Below are 24,719 nucleotides of genomic sequence, written 5' to 3'. Positions count from 1 at the left end.
ATTTCTAGACATTTCTGATGCCAGTCAACACAATCTGTTAAGAGTGGCTATCATCTTGTTGGTTGCTTCGAAAGAAATGCAAAATAAATCTGTTTTATTTTTAAGAATTGTCAGTCTAATATGGACAGCAAAAACGTCCAATCAGGAAGTACTGGAACAAATGGGGAAATCACGTGAACTTTTAGATACCATAAAAAGAAGGAAAACTGCATATCTTGGTCACCTACTTCGTAATGAAAAATATAAAATACTTCAATTGTTTATAAAGGGGGAAGATAAATGGAAGAAGAGGACAAGGAAGACGAAGAAAATCTTGGCTGGCAGACATCAGAAAGTGGACTGGCATGAGCTCTGAGGGACTGTTTAGAGTGGCTAAGGATTGCTCAAAATTTGCTAAGGTGGTCGCCAACCTCCGATAGGAGATGGCACTCAAAGAAGACGACCCATGAAAAGTTAAACTTACAGCACAATTCATTTGTACCATAGGTGTGGGCCCAGGATTAGATAATTTTGGAATGCTTCTCTGGAGACAGCAGTACTTTTAAGGAAATGTTGAAATTTCCATAAAATTTATGATTTTAAAATTTTCAAAATTGCAACTGTTTATTTGTGAAATGCAGAAGAATTGTTATCCACCCGTTGACTTTAATTTCCAGAATTGAAATCCATTTAGAATGTAAACTCTGATCTTTACTCTTTTACATTTGGGCCTGAGAGACATTCGATGTTATAAAGGACTCTGGCATAATTTTGAATTGGCTGTATTTATGTCTAAAGGAATGATTGAAGTTTAAACCATAAGCCAGAGTAAATGGACTTATAGTAGATCTATTATAATAACGAATGGACTATTTAGCTACCTTCTCATAGCATCAGTTAGGTTTATGTAAAGCCAAGTTACTTTTTTTGTGTGTGAATCTTATCTATGAAAGGCCCTAAACTTATTTGCCTTAGTACTGCCAGTGGACTAAAGGTTAGATAATTTGCTTCTCCCAACCATTAAAAAACATCTTGCTATCATGGAATTCATATCCATATCCTGTTTGTTGGAAAGTAAGTATTCTATCCAAGGCTAGCCAAGTCATGGCAAGCCATTGAGACTAATATTAGGGGGTAGTTGTAAGTGCATCTCTTTTAATTTATTAAATTTTTCCATTTATTGTTGTGTGGTTTCTCATAAGAAAAGTTTAAAAAACCCAGACCTTCATTTGTTTTGAAGATATTTTACTTCATAGGAATGAAGTGGTGAATGTATTTTCTCATCAAATATACTTTCCAATCATGAAAAAACTTGTTTCATGTAGTTATCTTACATCCAGGGTATAGCAATATTACAGTAATTTTGCTGTTTGTATGTGAGGCCTCAGCAGTTCCTACTGCTGAGGCCTCAATAAAAATTGAGGTCAGTCTGGGGGATTCACCATAAAATGTATGACATTATACATACCCTCTGAGGGGGGGGGGGGCATTTTGAGATGCAAAAAGCAACTTGATGTTAATTTAACATGTAAACACTTATTCATGTAGAAATTTGCATACTGGGTTGTAAAGTATAGATGAAAACAGAATATAATTTCTTGTCAAATATAATACTTTATTTTACTTAAAATGCACAGCCAGAAGGCTTCAGTTTGGCATAATTAAGATATTAAAATGGAAAACATTATAGATCTGGCCATATTTTATAAACAAATGCAAAAAGATATTTAAGAAATTTTTAAGAAATATATCCGGTATTATAATTATTTTAAATTTAAGAAAGTTTCAAAAATTTACCAGAGAGCTTATGAGAATATAACCTTCGGCATTAGAATTGCCATGCGCACTACTTAAAAGATATGCTCTCTGTCTAGGAGCCCACATGTTCATCTTTGTTAGTGCTTAAATTGGATTTCTAATAAAAGATGAATATATAGGCTCTTGAGCAGAGCTTGTAAGTTTCTTTTTATATTTGGATATAATATATGGCTGGATCCATAATATTCTCTATTTTAATATGTTATCTGTTCATTTAATCATTATCTTAAAAGATGTGTATATATAAATAAATACACACACACATGTATGCATGCATGCTTACATACTGATATTTTTGTATATCTTCCATCAAGTCTGTATTATATGTGGGCTGTTCAATAAGTAATAAGACTAATTTTACTGTGGCAAAACCACTCATCACAATATTAATTTCTGTGGAATAAAGAAATGTTGCTGTCTGTATTAACAAAAGAGGTTGATAGATGGCGCATACGGGCTGATGTGCCAGAGTGTCACATGACTAAATGCAAGCTTGTTTCGCCGTGCCTACAAGGTGAGACCAGTCTTCGAAATGGAAGCATCCTTGGAACAGTGTTATGCGATTAAATTTTGTGTGCGTTTGCAAAAATCGGCATCGGACACTTTTAACATGATACGCGAAGCTTTCCATGAAAAGACTTTTAAGGAAGGAAGGTGAAATGCGGAAGATCTTGAACATGAGGACCTTCAACGTCCATCACAGAGACAATTATCATCAAGCACGTCAAAAGGAAGCGTCCATTGCTGAAGAATGGCTTCTTACTGCACCACGATAATGCAAGGCCACATATTGCTGGTTGTGTAGTGAATGTTTTGCAGAAGAACAACACAGATATCCTACCACACCCTCCATACAGTCCTGATCTCGCACCGTGCGATTTTCTCAGCTCAAGAAACCACTAAGAGGCCGCTATTTCGAAAGCAACAAAGCATGTGTAAAAGCTGTGGAGGCGGTTTGAAAGAACTCTCAAAAATCGGACTTTCACATGTGTTTAAGAAGTGGACCCAACGTTGGGACATGCATCGCGTCTCACGGTAGTTACTTCAAAAAAGACCATGTAAATGATGACGATTAAAGGTAATCTGTTTTCTGTATAAATATAGTCTTATTACTTATTGAACAGCCTACGTACAATACTCCTTGGTTTGTTTTTTTAACTCATTTATAATAGTTTCATTACTTTGTCCAAAGTGACACATCATTTCACTGGCTAATCGCAATTCTCTTCCTCCTTTTCCATGACACGTGCTATAGATTTTCTAGCCTTTGAAATGAAAACAGTATCCGATCCGATCCTGTGGCTTCCTCTCTTAGAGAAGGGTTGCAGCTGATTACTAGGAAGATAATGACGTAAGGTGGTTTCCCATTGCCTTCCTTGCCGTATTTTTTATGACTGTAGCCTGTATGTTCACAGGTCCGGTTTGCCTGCTTGTAGCAAGGTTTTTTCCGCCAGTTTATCTGGCAGAAAAAACCTTGCTGCCATACCCAAGACCGGTTAACATGGCTATGGCTGACGAAGATCCTTAAGCTCCTCACGTCATCGACGGGAATCGAACCTAGGACACTCCTTCCCCAGGTTGCGAAGCACAAAGCCTCTAGGCTAACCGCACAGACGAAAACAGTATACAGGGGTGAATTAAATGATAATAAAAAAATTGTAGAACATTAAAAATACACTGAGATTCCCATTTATATAATGTTAAAAAACTTTAATAAATAATAATTATTGATAAAAGCTAAGCTTTATTGTTTTAAGGAGCTACTCCTTTTTTATTACCGACCAGTAGGCAATAATGCTTACTGGTCGGTAATAAGTTATGTGTAGATTTAAATTTGAAAGAATAATAAATCAAACATACTTGAATAATACGATCAAGTTGATGGTAATATGTCAGAAGAAATTCTTAAAAATGACCCAAAAGCGATGCGAGTTGGGGGAAAACAGTATAGAAAGTGAAAACCAAAGACATAATTATTTTTGTAAAATAAGGTGTGACACCTTTTGGCTACTCGTATATGGAAATATGACTTCTGCATTATTTCAACCTTGGTATCACCTCTGGGTCTGGCTCCCACTAATAAGACCTCAATAAAGGTCAAAACCGGTCTGGGTAGTGACCCTTCCCATAATGCATAGCATTTATACATACCTCAAGGATATGTGCTTTGCATTATGGGATAATAAGGCAAGTGATGTGAAGTCATTAGCCTCTATATATGAGTTACCCAGTCCTGAAGATACTTCAGGCACAAGCTTTGTTTGCTTACACTTAATAAAGTGTAAGCAAACAAAGTTGATTAAACCAAGAATATAATTTTTTGGCATCTTTAATTTATAGCTGATTTAATTTTACTTTAATTATCAGAACTCGCTGTTCTGACAATTGAAAGGTTAGATAAATGGTAAATTACTGTATTTGGTTTTCACTTTCCATCTTGTTTTTCTCCAACTCAAATCATTTTTGGTTCATTTTTAAGAATTTCTTAAGAATTTATTAATTTTTAAGAATTAATATGAAGATCACCATCAGCGTGATCTTCATATTATTCAGGTATGTCTGATTTATTATTCTTTTAAATTTTACTTAATAAATAACTTATTCACATAATGCCTACTGGTTGGTAATAAAAAAGAAATAGCTGCTCAAGCTATAAAGCTTAGCTTTTATTCATATATACAAGGGGATACCCCAAAATAACTGGAATCTGAACTTGGCACATCCACATTTTCTAGTTATGGATGCTGCTGCAAGATATTATGAGTGTGAAGTTTTCTGCACCAGTCTGGTAAGTGGTATTATCCTGTACGGAGTGGTTTGTTTTTCTGGCTGCTTTTTTGTTAGTGCATACAAGCCAGTTTGGTGATTTTGTGATGGCTGACCACAAGGAACAGAGAGTGTTGCATGAAATTTTGTTTTCTTTAGGGTAAAACTGCAGCCGAAACTATTGTTATGCTTTGGCAAGCCTTTATGAATGACGCTTTAGGTAAAACACAGGTCTACAAGTGGTTTTCCCATTTCAAAAATGGACACATGTCACTTGAAGACCAATCACAATATGGCTACCTTTGACAAGCAGAAATGATGAAAACATTGAAAATGTTTGCCAGGCAATCAACAGAGGTCATCGAAAGAAGTTTCGATGACCTCCATGTGGAAGTTTCTGAAGAGATGAATTTGTAATGGAGTTCGCACCAGCGAATTTTAACAGAAGGTATGCAAATGAAATGTTTGTTCAAGAGTTCTTGATAAAAAACAACATGGTGGTTGTTCCCCACCCTCCCTACTGAGACTTTTTTTTTTATTCCCATGGATGAAGAAATCCATGAAAGGGCAGCAATTCGTTGATGTGGACAAAGTGAAAGAAAAGTTACTGGAGGCATAAACAGTGTTCCAGTTGAACAATTCCAGAACTGTTTCCAGCAGTGGAAAAATGTTGGGACAAGTGCATTGACTCACATGAAGAGAGTACTTTGAAGGAGACCAGAATATGGTATCATAAACTTTAATAAAATTAAAAAAAAAATAATTCTGGTTAATTTTGGGTACCCCTCATAAATTAACAAACTGGGAGCCATGTGAAAACTCATGTTTCAGAATATTTCGAAATTTAATAGGTAATCCTTTACTAATGATAATAAATTCTAGAACCAAACATGCTTTCAAGCCACACCTGATGTGTCCAATAAGCAGGATGAATAGTCTTGCTGCTTCATGTAATGAAAATCACCTACCGCCTAATAGGATACCGTTGAAATGCTCTAGCAAAATTCAGAGTCACCGTGCACTTGTTCTTTTCTTTCATTTTGCTTGGAAATATTAATATAAAAAAAAATCTCTGAATAGTTTTTTCTACATGTTTGGCATACATGCCAAGAATTAGGCATTAATGGGTTTCTCCTTGACCTTTGATGACAAACCCAAAGATTTTAAAACAAATGCGAGATCAGTGAAATCTCTTAAAAATGTACTTGAAGAAAGAAATGTGAAATATGCTTTTCAGGCTTAACCTTTCTAGTTAATTTTTTTATTATTATTATAATTAACTTTTTTTTTTTTAAATCTTCAACATTCTTTAAAAACTAACTTTTCAGCACTCTTCTACTTGAAGTGCTTTCACTATGCCTCCTCTTTCCCCTTAAGCCTCTAAATCTGCAACTGTGGGTCAGCATATGTTTACCAGTCTGGCTTCAAATGTACTGAACCAATTTCTCATCCCCTTCTTTCATCCCATGTATTTCCATTTTTTTTTTTTAACAGTCTTCCTTACACCATTTTCCTTAAGGACTATGGCAACCCCATTTCAAAAAACATATCATCAGATTCTTCCTTTCATCTTAACCACTTTTCCACACACATACCATTATTTAAAAAGAGAGAGAAAGATAATTTGGTGTACTACTAAGACAACAGTGGGGAAAAAGTAAACAATATTATTATGTTATCACATAAGCTTTATGAAACTATACAGCAAACTGCTTTATTTCTTACTGCAAACACGAATTTATCATTATTTAGTAATTATGAATAAGCAGAGCTATTTCATTAGAGTGTCTTGCCTGATTGCAAAATAATCTTAGTACTTATGATATAATTTGACTCTTTATAAGGGATTCTAATGTTGTCTGACTTACAAAGATAGATTTTTTTTTATCATTTTCAGAATAACACTTTAGATAGGTATAACTAAATATTAGTTACACAAAACCCTTTTTTTTCCTTACAAAGATTGCACAAAGTGAATAAATTGCTCTTGTAAATTCAAATACTGGACTCATTCCATTAGCATTAAAATTAATATGAAGGCTTGATGGTTATTAACAATACAGTTGATAAAAAAACAATTAAGAGTTAATAATTGTTCTTCATAATACATGAATCATAATGTGATAATTTGCATTTGAAGCATACTGAGTAAACATGCCCTGCCAGACTCTCTCAAGCTGTTGTCCTGTTTTGTATCTTCTAGGTGTAGTCAGAAGTGACTGATTTTGTGCCATTTCTTATGGCAGAGGATGATGGTCTCCTAAAGTTGGGATGGTCAGTGTCTGCAATACAAAAGAAGGAACATAATGATGAACCAGAATTGGGGGGGATAGAATATATCTTCAAAATAGGGAAGAAAAAAAAAATCAGCTAATGCCTTTTTGTTCCCGTGTAGGGAGTAGGCGAGGCTGTTTTTAAGCCCTATCTAACTTTTGGAGACTGAGTGGGCAGTTCAATCTCCACTGGTAGCCAATCAGAGACAGCTGGCCCAAGGCTATCACTGATTAATCGGCACACAGTGAAGAAGACAGTAAGTGCTGCCATCTGGTGGTCCCTAACACAATATATTTAATGTCTGAAAATAGTGTGAGTTCAACGGCCGATTTTCTTGAGTTTACTGGACGAAAAACCTGAGTTTTCGGGAGGGAAAACCCACTAGCCATGCCAGAGATTGACTAACTCTGGAACCAGTAGAGAGAAAAGGCTTAGAAAAAGTTCCTCTAGTCGGTGACTAGATTCGAACGCCTTTCGTCGTGCGGTCAAGCACTGTAGAGTGCAGACACCACTTCTACTGAGCTACATGCTAAAAAAAAAAAGAAGCCAATTCAAAATCGAAAGACCGTTTTGTAAACTGTTTCTGCCATTCAAAACACTTCAAACCATGTTAAATTTTCTGAGATTTGGGAGATTGTAATATTCTGCAGGGGGGGGGGGGTAAAATCGGTTACTCCTGACTGCACTTCTAGGATAGTCATGACACTAACTCAAAACTTTTGCATTTTTTACTCAAGTTTACCTTTGTGTTTTAAAGTGATCACTCACATAATTCTTGTATAAGACTTGGTCTTTTTAAAACACAAAGGAAACTTGCACTGACCAATGTAAAATATCACACAGCATATTCGTAATTAGCCCTTGTTAACAACCATTAATCTATCATATTAACATGTTTAGCTGACACATAACTGAGTATTTGTTTAAAATTATGTTTATATTAGATTTGCTATGTTGTATTAATGATAATTAAGAAGCATATACAGTAGGTACTAATATTAAAATGTGTACATATTTACATGACTCTTAATTTTTATCTTCTTATTTTAGTCAGGACCATTTCCAAATCTTCGACACAGGACTTCAGAGGATATTGAATTCATGACCCATGAAGAAGCAGAAAAACTTTTAAGCTCAAGGTAATATATCACGAGTACAGAATACCAGGAAGTAATACATTAGATACATTAAAATTCTTTACCGTTCCTCAGAAATGTTAACAGAAATCAGTGGCAACTACAGCAAGTCTTTCAAAATGGAAAGAGGTGTGCATCGATTCTGCATACTTTCACCAATGCTTTTTAACCTTTATTTGGAATATATAATAACTTAGCATTTGAAAACTGTGGTATTGGAATTACAGTTAGTGGCAAAAAAAAAAAAAATCAATAATCTTAGATATGCAGATGCCATTGATGTGATAGCAGAGAATGAATATTGGTTATAAGAATTAACAAACAATGTTTCTAAGATGCTTAGTGATTATGGATTAAAGATCCTATCCTATCTTTCTCATCTGTCTGGGATGCCTCATTAGTCTGCTCCTAATGAGGGGTTACTGGCGTTTTAAATGCAGCCGGTTCGCCACTCCTCTGCTGCATTCCCTAAGGGCGATATTCATGACTGTGTCCGTGTGTGTTCACAAGGCCAGTTTGCCTGCTTGCAGGATGAAAACCCCCAGATAAACTGGGGGGGGGGGGAACCTGCTGTCCATGCCCAAGACCGGCTAACTTGGCTATGGCTGAGGAAGATCCTTAAGCTCCTCACGTCATCGACGGGAATCGAACCTAGGACACTCCTTCCCCAGGCATATGGTTGCGAAGCGCATAGCCACTAGGCTAACCGCACGGACTGGATTAAAGATCAGCATTCACAAATCAAAAACAATGTATTCAGGTATTAAGCCTATGAAAATTTCAGTTAAGAATGAAAAATTGGAGGAGGTAGAAAGATTCATCTACTTGGGAAGCATACAACATAGAGATGGCTGGTCTAAACATGACATTAAAGCATGCATTGCTAAAGCAACTGTTGCCCATTAGAGGTTACAGCCACTTTGGAAGGACAATAAAATACAGCTAGCTGCAAGAATCTACCTCATTGATAGCCTAGTTAACTCTATCTTTCTATACAGATGTGAGAATTGGACATTGCTAAAGGAAGATGAGAAAAGACTATTGACCTTTAAGATAAAGAGCTACAGAAAACTTGAAGATTACTATACATGGCACATGTAACAAATGATGAAGTTAGATGGAAAATCTACTAAATTGCTAGAACACAAGGAAATATCATCACTAAAAGATGTTGAAAACATCTCCAGTGGCTAGATTAGATAACCTACCTAAAATAGTACTAGAGGGCTTGACTTCTAGTAAAAAAACACCAGGGGTGACTTAGAATCACTCGGATAGATAATAGAAATTGAACTAATTCTTCATTCTCTACTAAGAAGATTCCAAGACAGAAACACCTGGGGGGGGGGTATGTTAGGATTGTCCCTTTATAGTGCCCCAATGGTCTAAATAGACAATGGATGAAGAAGAAGAAAAATATTTCACTAGATTTTAAATCAGCATTTGCAGATCACAAATATATACAGCTAATTCTCTTTTTACATGACTTTTTTTTTTTACACGATTTCGAAATAACACAGTTTAGAAAACAAAAGCAATTCTATTTTTACACGGAATATTTTGATTTAGCACCGTTCAAATGGTGCTTATTTTTAAAATTTATGTTCGGATTCAGTTCTGTTAAATAAGATATTTCCATTATAATTATCATTTCCTAGAACGGAAATGATAATTATAATCAATTTTGTGGAATTCCCTCGATGCTTTAAATATCAGAGATTACTCTAAGCTGCAGAATGTAGACAACTGTGGCGACAACAAAATAAATCTATTTTTGTAGTTACGATTCCCTGAAGTTAAGCCGACAGATGATTCTTTATATTCATTTACTGTTGGTTCCTGGAAGCAGAAGGGTGCTATGCTGATTCCTCGAAGTTAAGTTGGTCCATTACGGAAGGCCTGCCTAAATAAAGCCACTTGGAAGGAGTTAAGCTGTTTGCTAAACAATAATTTGTTGTTTACAATTTGAAATGGTTACATGTCTTGTGTTTTGTTCATGTCTAAGACCATGGGTAAGGCAATGAAAGGTGTGGATTTTAACACGTTACCAGTGCACTGGAAGTCAAACAAAAAAGATTGGGTTACAAAAGAAATTTTTAATGAATGTTCCAATGTTTTGTTCCAGAAGTTAAATGCTATTTGATGGGGGAAAAAATCTGGACTTTAAAGTTTTATTGATTATAGACAATGCACCTGGACATCCTGTTTTAGGGCATCCAAATGTGGAATTTTGTTTTCTGCCACCTAATACAACATCCTTAATACAACCACTAGACCAAGGTGTGATCGCATACCTTCAAAACTTACTAAATAAGAAGAGCATTCCAATACATTTTGGATAAACTAGATAAGAATAATCTACTGACAGTTATTGATGTGTGGAAGAAATTTCTATTTTGGATTGCATCAAACTTGCTAAGCTGGCGTTATCAGAATTGAAACCATCAACTTTAAATGCATGCTGGAAAGCACTTGGCCAAAATGTGTGAAAAAGAAAAAAGTAATGATGAAAAGATTCTACTCACTGCAAGATTAATTGAAGAAGGGCTTCAAATGACTAGTAAATTGCAAAGTCATTTTCTTACACATGATCCAAATACTGAATGAGCTGAACAGTTTAAACATTAACTGAAGTCATGTATGGTGCAATATGAAGAATTATACAAAGATCTAGTCAAAACAGAATATCAACGATTAATTACAGAGTTTGTGGTAAAAAAAAAACCTTCAGAATTTTTGAAAATTAGTGCTAATTTAGTTCCTTTTACTGAAGAAAATATTTTGCCATTGCAGTATGAACAGGATGGCCAAAGTGTTTCAAGTGATGGGAGTGATTTAATTCCAGTCTCACAAAATAATGCAGCTACTATCAGAAAGTGACGGCGAATAAAATTTAATAACTAATAACCATATGCATGGTGGGTGTATTTAGGCCTTTTTGAATTTCTGTTTTATTAGTGACACACTATTTTCTTTAAGAAAGATACATATGTATATACATTAAATAAGTATTTAAAATAAAAAAATATTCCATTAACCACCCAACCGGCCAAGACTTATATATACGTCCAGGTTACCATGGATGCGAAGTGCATATTAAAATTAAATTATAATTTTAATTGTAATAATTAAAATTGTAGTACATTGAAATATATGATGAATATTAAGTGTAGAGGAGTGATGCATTTTATCCATATTGACAGCAACGTGATTAAAATTAAATAGTATTTTATTCAATGATTTTCATATGTTTTGTTTGAAAATAATTTATTGTTCATATCGGGTTTTCACATCTGGAACCATTCTTCTATTTTTTCATATGCCTTGTATTCTTTTTTACATAGTTTTCATTTACATGGATTTTTCTGGAACTGATCTACCGTGTAAATGGAGAATTTGGTGTACTTGCTATTGAACACAGGTATGGAACCAATTCAAATTGTAACTGAAAAAGTTACTAATGTCCTATCACGGTGCCCCCTATTGCTGCTGAAAAGAAGTTTATTTAGCAATGATGTGTTGGATTAAAAGTGGTCTTTAAATAACCATCTCTCAAATCTTTAAAAAATACTCATTGAGGTTATAGGAGTGTTCATAGCCAATGCTGGTTTCTGAAAATAGTCTTTCATATATGTGAAAACTTCTATGCAGCACAATAATCTTTTTTCCATATAATCCTGCTCAGACCTAATTTGCCTTAATGATGATAGTGAATGTAGTTTTTATGTTCTTCTAAGTTGATGTCCATAGTAGACTAAATAAGAGACACATGAAACTTTATTCACTCCTGAATATGTTAGTGGATGAAGTTTATTAAGTTTGATAAAAGTTGCTGTTTGGATGTGTGGTTTAAGAGTGATGAAGGTTATAAGTATAAAGAACTTTATACATATAATCTCCATTTATTAGAAAAGAAAGTTCTTCATAAAGATTCAACCCATTTCTTATATTCTGTGGCTGAAAAAAAAAAAAAAAAGACCAGGTCATTGTCCAATGACCTGGCCTTTTTTTTTTTTTTTTTTCTTTGATTGGGTTGAATGGGTTGAATCTTTGATTGATCTACAGCCACTGACCTATGTTGAGTCTACAGCAGACCATAGTGGGAGTCTCCTTGTCATTTGTGTTTTTTTTTTTGGGGGGGGGGGGATGAGCAGTCCAGGTCTGAACTGTGTGCTGATTCCCAACTAAATACATTTCAGATTTCAGTAGAATAGTCAGTCTTACTTCCATATTGCAATATTTGCCAGCAGTATATATTTGTGGACCAAATTCTGTTTTGCAGGATTTAAAATTCAAGTTCCTGGGATAGGAGGTTGTTACCTCTATATGAGTCTGATTAAGCATATGTCACACATTCTTCCATTTGCACAATGAACATACAGGCAAATTATCTACCAAATATTAAAATTCAGGCTGTTATATCCATAAGTACAACTCGAACTGCAAATAAGACTCAGTCAGGTTAAGTGCATCATTACTGATACTGAGCTAATGAAATAAAATTAATTTGAATTGTCAAATTCTGACCATATAATATTATTAAAGTGCTTTCTTAAAGAATATTGATAATTATAACTTATTTTGTTTCTTATCTAATCTGTCTCAAGTATTGCAATTATTAAGACCTGTTATTAATGTTGGTATTGTTGTCTTAATCATTTACTATAATGTTGTTTGCTCATGTAGTTGCAGAGCAGGTGCCCTCCCTCAATGAATCTTTGGACTCCTGGAGGTGTTACGTAATAATAATAAATGTATTTTATTATTGCACAATATTTGTTTTCAGTAATACATTAAGAAGGTACTACTGATCTTGGAAATAATCTTGGACACTTGCACTGGATTTGTTTAGGAGTACATCATCTTCATGAAGCAAAGAGCCAAGTTTGTTATTTCCTATTCAGATATCAGATTTATTGCTATTTTCTTTCATAATGTGATCACTGTAGATGACGAATAAGAGTGGAGGCAGATACACTCTTGTCTTATATACCTGATTTTACATTCAACAGCCTACCTTCTTATACTTCTTTAATTCTCACTGCTGATTTAAAAATCAAATATACACTATTGTCCTAGATGATGTCCTAGATCTACTCATATAATTGTTGTGTTTTGAAAAGTTTTTCTCTTGGCACCTTGTCATATCCTATTTTCAGATCTACAGAACTTAAGTACAGATCCTTGTTATATGGCCATCATATCTCAACTATTTGTCGTAAAATGAAAATCTGATTCTGATAGCTCTTTGACCTGAACCCAGCTTGCTTTTCCTTCCACATGCTTGCATAAGTCTTATTTGGAATGCTTAGTAGAGAAATTCCTCTGTAATTCTCACATTCAGTTTTATTTTCCACTTTTATGGATGGAAAGTATGAAAGCTCTACTTCAGTCATCTAGAATTTGATCTTCTGGTCAGGTTTTGTGAATTATGTTAAACATTTATACCTCCATATTGGAGCATTTCTGTTCGAATATCATCTATAGCTGTCTTTCTGCATTTCCGATAGTATTTTCTACCTCAAGTAATGATATGTACTCCTGATTGCATTTCCTCTTAAGCATTTTCTACCACTATTCTGTTACTACTTGTTTCTTGTAGCAATCTTTCAAAGTAATTTCTCTTGATATGCTGACCTGGTTGGCCAAGTGATTAGCGTACCTGCTCTCCAGCCAAGAGGCTGCAGATTCGAATCCTGCCTAGGATTCGAATGTTTGTGATTATCTTCCACCTTCATACATTCATTCATCCAAGTATATACACACTCTCCCATGATGGACTGGGTCACCATGGGAGAAGTAGACACAACCCTCCCACAATGGGAAGGGCCCTCACCCTGTAGTGGGTGGAAACCAGGCTGACTATCATCACTCCTGATATCCAGATATTAAATATACCATCCTTTCTTTTAGTGTTATATGGTGATCAACATTAATTTTAGAAATTATGGACTTTACAACCATGTTATAAATAACTCTTTTAATATCCTGGCGTTTTGATCTTCATATTAAGATCATCATCTGGAGCATATACAAATGTACAGGACAAACTAAGTTACATTACATACAGTAGGCTAGAGAAAGAATGAATTGATCACAAGTTATTCTACTGGCATGACCTCTAGTGGAAAAAAAAAAAGAAAAAATAATAATTATTTATAAACTACATCAAGCTAAATTCTATTTATGATAACATGAATAAACATTCTTTCTTACAGATGATTTTCTTTCAGTAACAGTGATGTCCTATTTTTAGCATTACAATTGTTATTTTTGATTTAGGATCCTGGATTTTCTACAGTCCTGTTTACAGTTGCTCTTAGAGAGGAAGGTTCCATGGGTCGAATATATGCCTTCCATATGTTTGGGATTTTTAGACCATCATTATTGTTCAGATTGGGGTGGTTGGTAATAATCTCACAGGCTTCCTTAAATTTGCGTTCATACCATGTTTTGGTGTGATGTGGACAACTAGTGCTTTTCCAGTCGGTTCTATGTAAGGTGTTTAAGGGCATGATCAGAAAGGCCAGCTTCATCATATTTATTATATTTAATGTGTCGTTTATGTTCTTTTTGTCTGATAGGAATTGTGCATCCTGTTTCTCCTATATATGGTATGTTACAGGTGCAATAAATATGGTATACTCCAGGGTGGGCCAGTGGAGGGAGTGGGGCTTTGGATGAGTTGAGTAAGCTTTTTAATTTTGCAGGAGGTTTAAAGGTGGTTTTGAGGTTGTATTTTTGTAATATTCTGTTTATTTTATCTGATGTCCCTTTAATGTAAGGAATGGTTATAGTTTTATTGTATGGTTTGTCTTTGTTTTTTATTGAGGTCTTGTAGAAAATTTTGTTAATAGTGTTTTGGCTATACCCATTTTTTTTGAAAAGTATTGATGATAACGTTAAATTCGTCTTTCAGTGCCTGTTCACTAGAGGAGATCTTCAGAGCCCTTGTTTACAATATTAATGACACCTAGTTTTTGTGTTGGGTGGTGGTGGTAGGAGTTTATGTGTATATATTGGCCGGTATGTGTCGGTTTCCGGTAAACAGTGAGGGAAAGATTGCCAGAAGGAAGACGTGTGACAGGTGTATCTATGACAACTGTAAGAAAGAATGTTTATTTATGTTATCATAAATAGAATTTAGCTTGACGTAGTTTATAAATAATTTGGAATGAAGACGTGTGACAAGTTTATAAATAATAAATTTAAAATGAAGACGTGTGACAAGTGTATCTGTACACTTGTCACACGTCTTCCTTCTGGCAATCTTTCCTTCACTGTTTACCGGAAACTGACACATACTGGCCAATATATACACATAAACTCCTACCACTACCCAACACAAAAACTAAGTGTCATTAATGTTCTAAAAAACAGGGCTCTGAAGATCTGCTCCAGTGAACAGGCACTGAAAGACGAATTTAAAGTTATCAGCAATACTTTTCAAAAAATGGGTACAGCCAAAACACTATTAACAAAATTCTCTACAAGACCTCAATAAAAAACAAAGACAAACCAGACTACAATAAAACTATAACCATTCCTTACATTAAAGGGACATCAGATAAAATAAACAGAATACTACAAAAATACAACTCAAAACCACCTTTAAAACCTCCTGCAAAATTAAAAAGCTTACTCAACTCATCCAAAGCCCCACTCCCTCCGCTGGCCCACCCTGGAGTATACTGTATTTATTGCACCTGTAACATACCATATATAGAAGAAACAGGACGCACAATTTCTATTACAGTCAGTTCTTTTCTCAAAATATAAAACTTAACTTCAAAAATACAACTCAAAACCAACTTTAAAACCTCCTGCAAAATTAAAAAGCTTACTCAACTCATCCACAAGACTATGCAATGTTTCCTTAATATATATATTGTTCCATTCATCCTCACTGTTTCACTGAGTATATTATTTCACTCAGCATATTATACTAATTGTAATTATTCTTACCTTAGGCAATTTAATTACAGGAAGCACAAATTGCAAATTCTTTACCAGAGGGGAAAAAATTCCTTTTGCTATTTTATAAACACTCTCAAAGTAGAGCTTTTCATTAAACCACTTTCAGATTTCACTAATTCCATCACTTGTTCTGATAAAATAATATCACCGGCATCTTTGAGCTGGAAGATGAAACTTTTCATTTAACAATATTAAGTAGATGTTGTAATAGAATGTCTACTTAATATGTCTTTTTATTTACTGTTTACTTGTTGACAGTCTCACTTTTTCATTCAAAGAAGGATTCACCTTGCTAAGATTCTCTTTTCTGAGTCGTCTATTAATACATTCTAACTGACAAATATTTAAAAACTTCCCAAAACATAATTTTCTGATCTGTGATTTCAAACTTCCATTCTCTCGTTTTGTTTCTACCATTGCCCAGGTACCAATTGCTCTCTATTTCTGCTATCAATCACCCATCAACTTTTTTGGTACGGATGCTCACTTGTTCCACTAAGCAGCAAGTGAGAAATCAGTAATGGCTGCCGCATTAGCAAAAGGAGAATTATTTACAATGAATAGTAGATATCACAGTACACTTTACAATTGACAATTATAATAAAGAACATCAGAGTTATTAAAACTGTCAGATATCAGGTAAGTACAATTCATCTCAAATACTTCACATTATTTCTTTAAACATAAATATCAATTTCTTATCGGGCACATCACAAATGCCAATTATACATGGATATGAAACCAAAGCTAATAAAATACTAACATAGAGAAATAATAATTAATCGTAAATCGAAAGCAAATTGTAGGAAAACAGTTGCTATAATATTAAACACCAAATATGAGGATAATCTTGAATGGTTGGCAGTATCAAGTATAGTGATATTGGCTAATATCAGAATGGGGAATGGACAATGAGACTTAATTATGCTTATGGTCCCACAGAAAGTTCTAATAAAAAGAAGCAGAGGAACTTTTTTGAGAAAAAAATTTTGGAGAAAAGTGCAAAGCTAATAATAATGGTAAGTACCTGCTAGATTTCTACTCAGAACATGGACTAGTTATTACTAACACCATGTTCCAACATGAATAAATTCACATGGAGAGAAGAAGCAAGGAATAAGAAAAGTTTCATTTACTATGTTATTGTTGATATTGATGTTTTCCCACTGGTGCAGAACACTAGAGTATACAGAGGATTTGAAATAGGAAGTGATCCTCATTTAATGTTGATCAGGATAAAATTGAACTTCATATTAAAAAGAAGGGTATGTAAGAAAGTCATGAAACAAATTAAAGTTGAACAGCTATTATATGTGAACTGTAGACTAAAATACACAAATATTCAAGAAAAAATGAAAGAGTTTGAGAGCAGGAACCAAACTTGGGAGATTCAGTGGCAAGCCCTGAAGAAAACATTGATTGATTCAGCCAGAGAGGCTGAATCAATCAATGTGGTGATTGATTCAGCCTCTGAATGTGGTGAGGTTGTGTGCAAGGATAGAAAAAAAAATCAGAACTCCATGGTGGACAGGAAGGTAATGAGGCAGTGAAGGAAAAGAAGAAAGCATATCAAACTTTCCTGGCAAATAAGTCAGCTTGTGCTCTTAGAGAATACAGAGACAAATGTAAAAAGCTAAACACTGTGTAAAACTGGCTAAACAAAAGTCATGGGAGGACTTTGGCAAGAACATTGAAAATAAATATCAAGAAGGTGGCATGATATTCTGGAGGTTGTTGAAGAAGCTCAGAAATGTAGGAAAGAGCTGTAAAAGGAATTAGAGATGATAAAGGTGTCATGAAAACTGGAGAAAAAGATATCCTTGATGTATGGAGTAATTACTTCGAAAGATTGCTAAATGAAATTAGCAGTGACAGCAGTGGTAAGAAAACACTCAACAGGCATGGAGTCAGGAATACATATCCTGACTATACATGAGGTAGAAAAAGCCATCAAAAGCCTGAAATGTGAAAAGGCAGTGGGAGTAGACGATATTTGACCAGAATTGCTCAAATCATGAGCTATGACAGCTCTACTTCCAGATGATTGGAGTAGAGCTGTCATAGTAACCATCTATAAAAGGCGGGATAAAACTGAATGTTTTATTTGAATAAGATTTATGCAATCATACTTGAAAAGAGGTTGAGAAAGATTGTGGAAGAGAAACGTGGAAGAACAAGCAGGGTTTAGGCCAAATAGAGGTTGTCAAGATCAACCTCTATTTGGCTTAGTCTCCATTTGACTAAGTATTGTTTAGTCAAATGGAGAATAAGCAATACTTAGTCTCCATTTGAATAGTAAATCAGCAGTTAGAATTGAAGCAGGTACAGGAAGATAGTTTGATGTTAAGTCAGGTGTGCAACAAACGTTTATGAGGTATGACAATTTAATTCCTGGAATGCACCTGTAAAACAAATCTACATTCAGAACTATATATTAGTGGCTACTGTCACCCTAAAGTAGGCGACAGTAGCTTGTACATTTATACACTGGTTTAGACAGCATTCCCATTTTTGGAAACATGCCTGGAACTCTTTTTCTGGAATACTCTTTGAGATGCTGCTTCAAATTCGATCGCATATTTTTATGCCCAAGTTTACATGCAGATCTCTATTGTTTTTGCAATATCCAACTAGTAAATGGCTCTAATGGCCTGAGATTTACTCACGCATTAGTTAAAAGATGTACAAATATCATTACTCATGTGACTCCAACCAAATCACCACACGGTGATACTATGCGGCCATTCTGGGAATTAAATTATCACACCTCATACATTATCTCCACTGTTATTCATCATCTATATGGATCACATTATGAAGGAAAGTAGTATTAAACCTGATATCAAAATTGGAGATGTTGATCTCAGCTCTTTACTTTATGCTGATGATGTTGTGTTCCTATATAAATCCAGAAAAAGACTGCAAGATTCTCTAAACAATTTGAATAATGGCTGTAATAAATTTGGTATGAAAATCAGCATTAAAAAGACAGAGCCAATAAAAATAGGAAGAAACATTAGAAATATCAACTGCATCTTGAATGTAGAACTTATAGAATAGTTGAAATATTTCAGTTATTTAGGCACATATTAGTGAAGATGGCAAATTATATTTAGAAATAGACAGCAGGATTAGCAAACCTGGTATGGTAGGAAGTCAACTGAATAAATTTATATGGAATAAGAGAGAAACAGTTAAAACTAAACTAGCTGTATACAAGACAGTTTTAATTTAAACCAATTTTAACTTATGGATCTGAGAGCTGGGTTAGAAATAAAACCCAGTATCATATTACAAACATATTACAAACGAGGATATTAGGAAGGAACTTGACATTGTTAACATTCAGGAATGTGTTAGCAGAGCTAATCTCAGATGGTATGGTCACTTAAACAGAATGGGAGAGGAAAGATTAGCTAGCAAGTGTTCTTTGCCAGGTTGGCATGGAAAAGATCCATTGAAAGAACCAAAATGTAGGTGGATTGATACAGTAAAAAGTTCCTTAGAAGACAGAAATAATATTGTAATGTTTGCAGATAACAGGCTAATCTGGAGGAAAATTGTTGATAGGAAGTTAGTAATGATGTAACTTTTCATATAGTGCTATCATAAGATCCTGTACATCCCATGAGGGTATATATGTCAGGAATTTGATGATGATAAACAGTTGTAAAATAGTTTTAATTATAAATTATGACTATTTTTACACATAGTATCTTTAGTTTGTGTCACATATATCAACTCTGATTCCTTTTACTATTCTCTTCATCCATTTCTAAGCATTTTTAATAGCTTCTAGAACATTTTGCCAATTTCACGATATTTATCTTCTCTGTTCTTTCCAGAGTCTTCCGATGACTTTTGTTCTACTTTTACTCTTAGTTTGCTTCTTACATGTTCTCTGTATTCTCTAAGGATATCTGCGAACTTACCTGCTAGGAACTTTTGCTATGGTTTCTTCTTTTCCAGACTGCCTTTTTAGACTCTTTCATCCACCATGGAGTTCTGTTTTTTCTCTCCTTGCAGTCAACTTCACCACATGCCTCCCTGACTGAATCAGTAATTGTTTTCAAGGTTTGCCACTGAGATTCCAAATTTGGTTCTTGTTTTGAAACATTTATTTTTTCTGGAATAATATTTATAAAATTTGAGGGTGCCTGTCTTGAATTCTGCTGATGTTCGGTTTTTCCTGGTTGCTGGCTTCTCATTGCCATGGTTTCCTGATGAAAGCAGTTACCCAAATGGTGGGGGGGAGATTGACCTGATTAACTGGAAACATCTCAGCTGACATGAAAGATCTTGATGCTGTACTATCTTTAAATTTTTTTGAAAACTTTCGTATATTTTTCTTTTCAATATGATATTTATTTTTATCCTGCTTAAAATAAGTGATGATCACCTCTAGTTTCACATCTTCAGTGTACTCTTGTATCCTGAACCTGTGGAAGATATCACTGCCAGTGATAACATAGTCAATAAGACTTAAGACTTGTTTTTTTTATGTCTTGTCTGTATATATGATTTTGTGTACATGCATCTTTTTGTCGAAACATAGTTAGATGACTCTGTATCATGAACAGACAAGTTGTAGGCATTTAGCATTGCCCTTTTCTCTAATTTTTCAAAGACATTTCTATATGCCTGATATTCATTTCCAGCCGCATAACTTTTCTATTTTCTCTGTCAGTTGTCTTCTCGTACTTGGAAAATTCCTCCACTCCGTCCTTAGAAGTACCTTCTTTTGGACCATAAACACAAATTAGTTTCATTATCTATTTTGAAATTTCTCCTCATAACTCCACTTGTATTCAGGTTTCGTGTTGAATGCTGTCGCTCTTTCTTCCTTTCCTTGATTATTTGCCCACATATAATATCATATATCTATTATTTAGCAGCTCTCACCTGTCTTGTCATTTTCATCTCAGTATTGTCTATTATGTACACATGATTCTTCTCTGGCAAGAACAGCATGAACTTTCTTTAACTTGGCATGTTACAACATGATGAAATTTGATCAGCTAAGTTCCAAATTGCCAGCCTATCCCCATTCATTCAATATCCATTGGATACCTGTTAATAGGCCATATTACATGAAGGTTTGGATATGAGGATTGAATATAAATTCAGAGCCCTGCTCAGTTCTCTGCATTCCTTAAAGGTTATGTAGAGTTCTCCTCCCAGTTATCAAGCCTTGACTCTTAAGTTACTCCAATTTCAAATATTAATTCCATAATTTATTTTATTATTGTTATTTTTTATGTATCACTCTCACACATGAGCTGAAAGGAATATAGCAAATAAATGACGTGTGAGTTGGGACAAAGTATTTTTGTTTTCACTCTTGCATCTACTTGCTCTCAGATCTGTACATGGTTATAACCATATGATTTAACAGTGATTATACAATATTCAATAAGAAACAAATTCAACTAGGTCTAATTAATTATGTTATACACTATCTGATCAAAAATATCTGGATGGCTGCTCATCTCAACTCTCACTTTATTATGAAAGGCATTAATATGCAACTGATCCACCTTTTTCCTACTATACTAGCCTTCACTCTTCTGGGAAGTCTTTCCAATTAGATTTTGGTACATTGTTGCAGTTGTTCTTCCAGAAAAGCATTAGTGCAATTGGTCACAGGTGATTTGGCCTGGCTCACAATTTGCATTCCAATTCTTCCAATGTTCAGTGGGATTGAAATCAGGACTATGTGCAGGCCAATCGAGTTCTTCAATATTCATCTCACGAAACGATTTCTGAACTGGCCTTGCTTTGTTTATGGGGCATTATTGTGTTGATACAGGAAAGGGCATTCACTGAACCATCGTCGTAAAGTTGGAAGCATAGAATTGTCTAGAATGTCATTATAGGCTACAGTGTTAAGATTCTCATCACTAGAACTAGGAGGCACATAACCATGAAACCTGCCTCCTTCACCTAAATTCTCAGCTAGCACAATACATTGGGGCAGGTAGCATTCTTATGACATCCACTAAGTCCAGACTTGTTTGTTGAACTGCCAGATGGTGAAGTGTGATTCATCACTCCAGAAAATGCATTTACCCTACCCCACCCAGTACTTGGCATTGCCCTTGCTGATGTTTAGGCATGTGCATCTGCACAGCTATGAAAATTCATCTTCAGCCCTAACAAAAAGTTGTAGTGCTGGATTGCTTGCAGAGGCATTTCAGAATTTTGGTAGTGAGTATTTCAACTGAGAAGCAAATGATTTTTTCATGCCACATGGTTCAGCACTTGCTATTTCTGTCTTGGGATTTTTTTGTGGCTTACCTGGTTATGATTGTGCTGTTGTTGTTGTTGTTGTTCCTATGTTTTTGATAACATCACTTACAGTTGATCTCAGCAACTGCATTAGGGCAGAAATTTCCTGAACTGAGTTGTTGCAAAGGTGGCATTCTATAATAGTGACACTTTGAAAGTCGCCAAGCTCTTCAGTATATTAATGTTTGTCTGTAGAGACTGCAAGATTGTATGCTTCCTTTTATACCTGCATGAGCCGTGGTTGTGATGTATATAGCCCTATCCACAACCTATAAAGGGTGTCTACCATTATTAGTATTCTTTTTCATTTTTGCCAATTTGTATATGCATTTTGAAAAACATTTTGTGGACACATCAGTGTGCACTAATGTAATATATTTCATATTAATGTTTCCCTTTTTTCATTTAGTCATAACCTGTAAAATTGCAAGCACTAAAGTAATTCACTTAAATACACATAGCCACAAAAATCCATTACTATTTGCACGAGTTCAGGTGTCTACAGTCACTTGAACATTCTAAACAAATATATCTTTGCAACTTTCTGACATCAGTTCACCCATATGCTGCACTAAAAAATAACCAATGAGTGTATTATGTCGGAATGGGTTAGAGAATTCTGAAAGCAGAAATTTTATATGCAGTTACTAATTTTCCAAAAATTGCATGTGTGCTCTCTTTTAGACTGGTGTGTGCATGCAAAGTTTAGAGGGAACATTTGTGTCTAGATATTTTTGATTTCAGGGGGTGCTTAAGGGTCAAAGCTGTATAACTGAGAGGAGACCTCCACATAGCCTTTAAAGGAATGTGGAGAACCGACCAGGGCTTCTGACCTAATGTCCAATCCTCACCTTCTCGTGGTGCACCCTGTTGGGTATCTACCTGGACACTGAACAAACAAGGATGGGCTGGCAATTTGGGATTTAGCCGGCCAAATTGTATTCCTATTGGTTAAACCAAAATACAAAACAAAATGATGGTACAACATGACAAAATTTCATGCCGGCTGGGGCATCGCCCGGTTAAACAAGGCCCCCCCGTTGTTTTCGCCAGGGAACCAAGGCGAACAGCGAAAAGTCAGCTACTGGAACAAATCTGAAAACACACTCCAACTCAACATCACCAGAATTAAAGATCGGTACTATCAACATAAGAAACCTGGATGGCAAAGAAATGGAGCTAGCTGAGGAATTAGATAAGTACCAGATCGACATAATAGAGGAGACTGAAACAAAAAAGACAAAACTGGTGAGATCTTTCTGAGCAATAAATGCAAAATGTTATATTCAGGCAATGACAATCAAGGAAAAGAAGTAGCCATAGTATTCAACACAAAATAAGAGGCTCATCTTCTTGAATGGCAGGCAGTGTCAAGTAGAGTGATATGGGCAAATATCAGAATGGAGAACTGGACAATGAGACTTATTTGTGCCTATGGTCCCACAGAAGGTTCTACTAAGGTAGAAGTGGATGAATTTTTTGAGGCTCTAGAGAAAGCTACTGACACAATGAAAAAGGAAAAGTTGATCCTTGTTGGGGATCTAAATAGCAGAGTAGGAAGTGATTGTCAAACATACAAAAATGTTTTGTGAAAATTTGGAGAAAAGAGCAAAGCTAATAATAATGGCAAATATTTGTTGGATTTCTGCTCAGGACATGGACTGGTTATTTCTAACACCATGTTCCAACATAAAAATGTGTACAAATTCACATGGAGAGAAGAGGCAAGGAATAAGAAAAGTCTCATTGACTATGTTATTGTTGATAGTGATGTTTTCTTCCTGGTGCAGGACACCAGAGTGTACAGAGGATTTGAAATTGGAAGTGATCACTATTTAGTCTTGAGCAGAAAAAAATTGAATTTCATATCGAAAAGAATGACATGTAAGAAAGTTTTAAAGCGAATAAAAGTTGAGCAGCTCTCAGATGTGAACTGTAGACTAAAATACACAAAGATTATTGAAGGAAAAATGAAAGAGTTTGAGAACAGGAACCAAACCTTGAAGATTCAGGGGAATCTCCAAGGTTTGAAGAAAACCCTGATTGATTCAGCTAGAAGTGAAGTTGTCTGCAAGGATAGAAAAAGGACACATGAAGTTAAAGAGGCAGTGAAGGAAAAGAAGAAAGCATATCAAAAGTTCGTGGCAAATAAGTCAGCTTGTGCTCTTTGAGACTACAGAGACAGTAAGAAAGCTAAACAGTGTGTAAAACTAGCTAAACAAAAGTCATGTGAGGACTTTGGCAAGAACATAGAAAATAAATATCAAGAAGGTGGCAAAATATTCTGGAGGTTGTTGAAGAAGCTTAGGAATGGAGGAAAGAGTGCTGTAAAAGGAGTTAGAGATAATAAAGGTGACATGAAAACGGGAGAAAAAGATATCCTTGAAGTATGGAGTAATTACTTTGAAAATTTGCTAAATGAAACAAGTAGTGATGTCAGCACAGTGGTAAAAAACACTGACCAGGCATGCAGTCAGGAAT

At 35.0% G+C, this 24,719-nt stretch overlaps 1 protein-coding gene across 1 annotated transcript in view; it reads left to right on the top strand.

Annotated features, from left to right (window-relative positions):
* Positions 1-24,719, top strand: part of LOC150093146 (uncharacterized) — a 339,961-nt gene that overhangs the window by 70,598 nt on the left and 244,644 nt on the right. Inside the window, exon 6 of the mRNA XM_090414162.1 lies at positions 7,888-7,976. Coding sequence (XP_090270288.1) covers positions 7,888-7,976 — 89 coding nt within the window. The remainder of the gene's footprint in view (positions 1-7,887; positions 7,977-24,719) is intronic.

This window comes from Typopeltis vanoorti, chromosome 24, assembly GCF_054136105.1.
Source record: "Typopeltis vanoorti isolate ZY-2024b chromosome 24, IOZ_Tvanoo_1.0, whole genome shotgun sequence".
NCBI lineage: Eukaryota > Metazoa > Arthropoda > Arachnida > Uropygi > Thelyphonidae > Typopeltis > Typopeltis vanoorti.
This window is presented reverse-complemented; position numbering and strand designations above follow the sequence as displayed.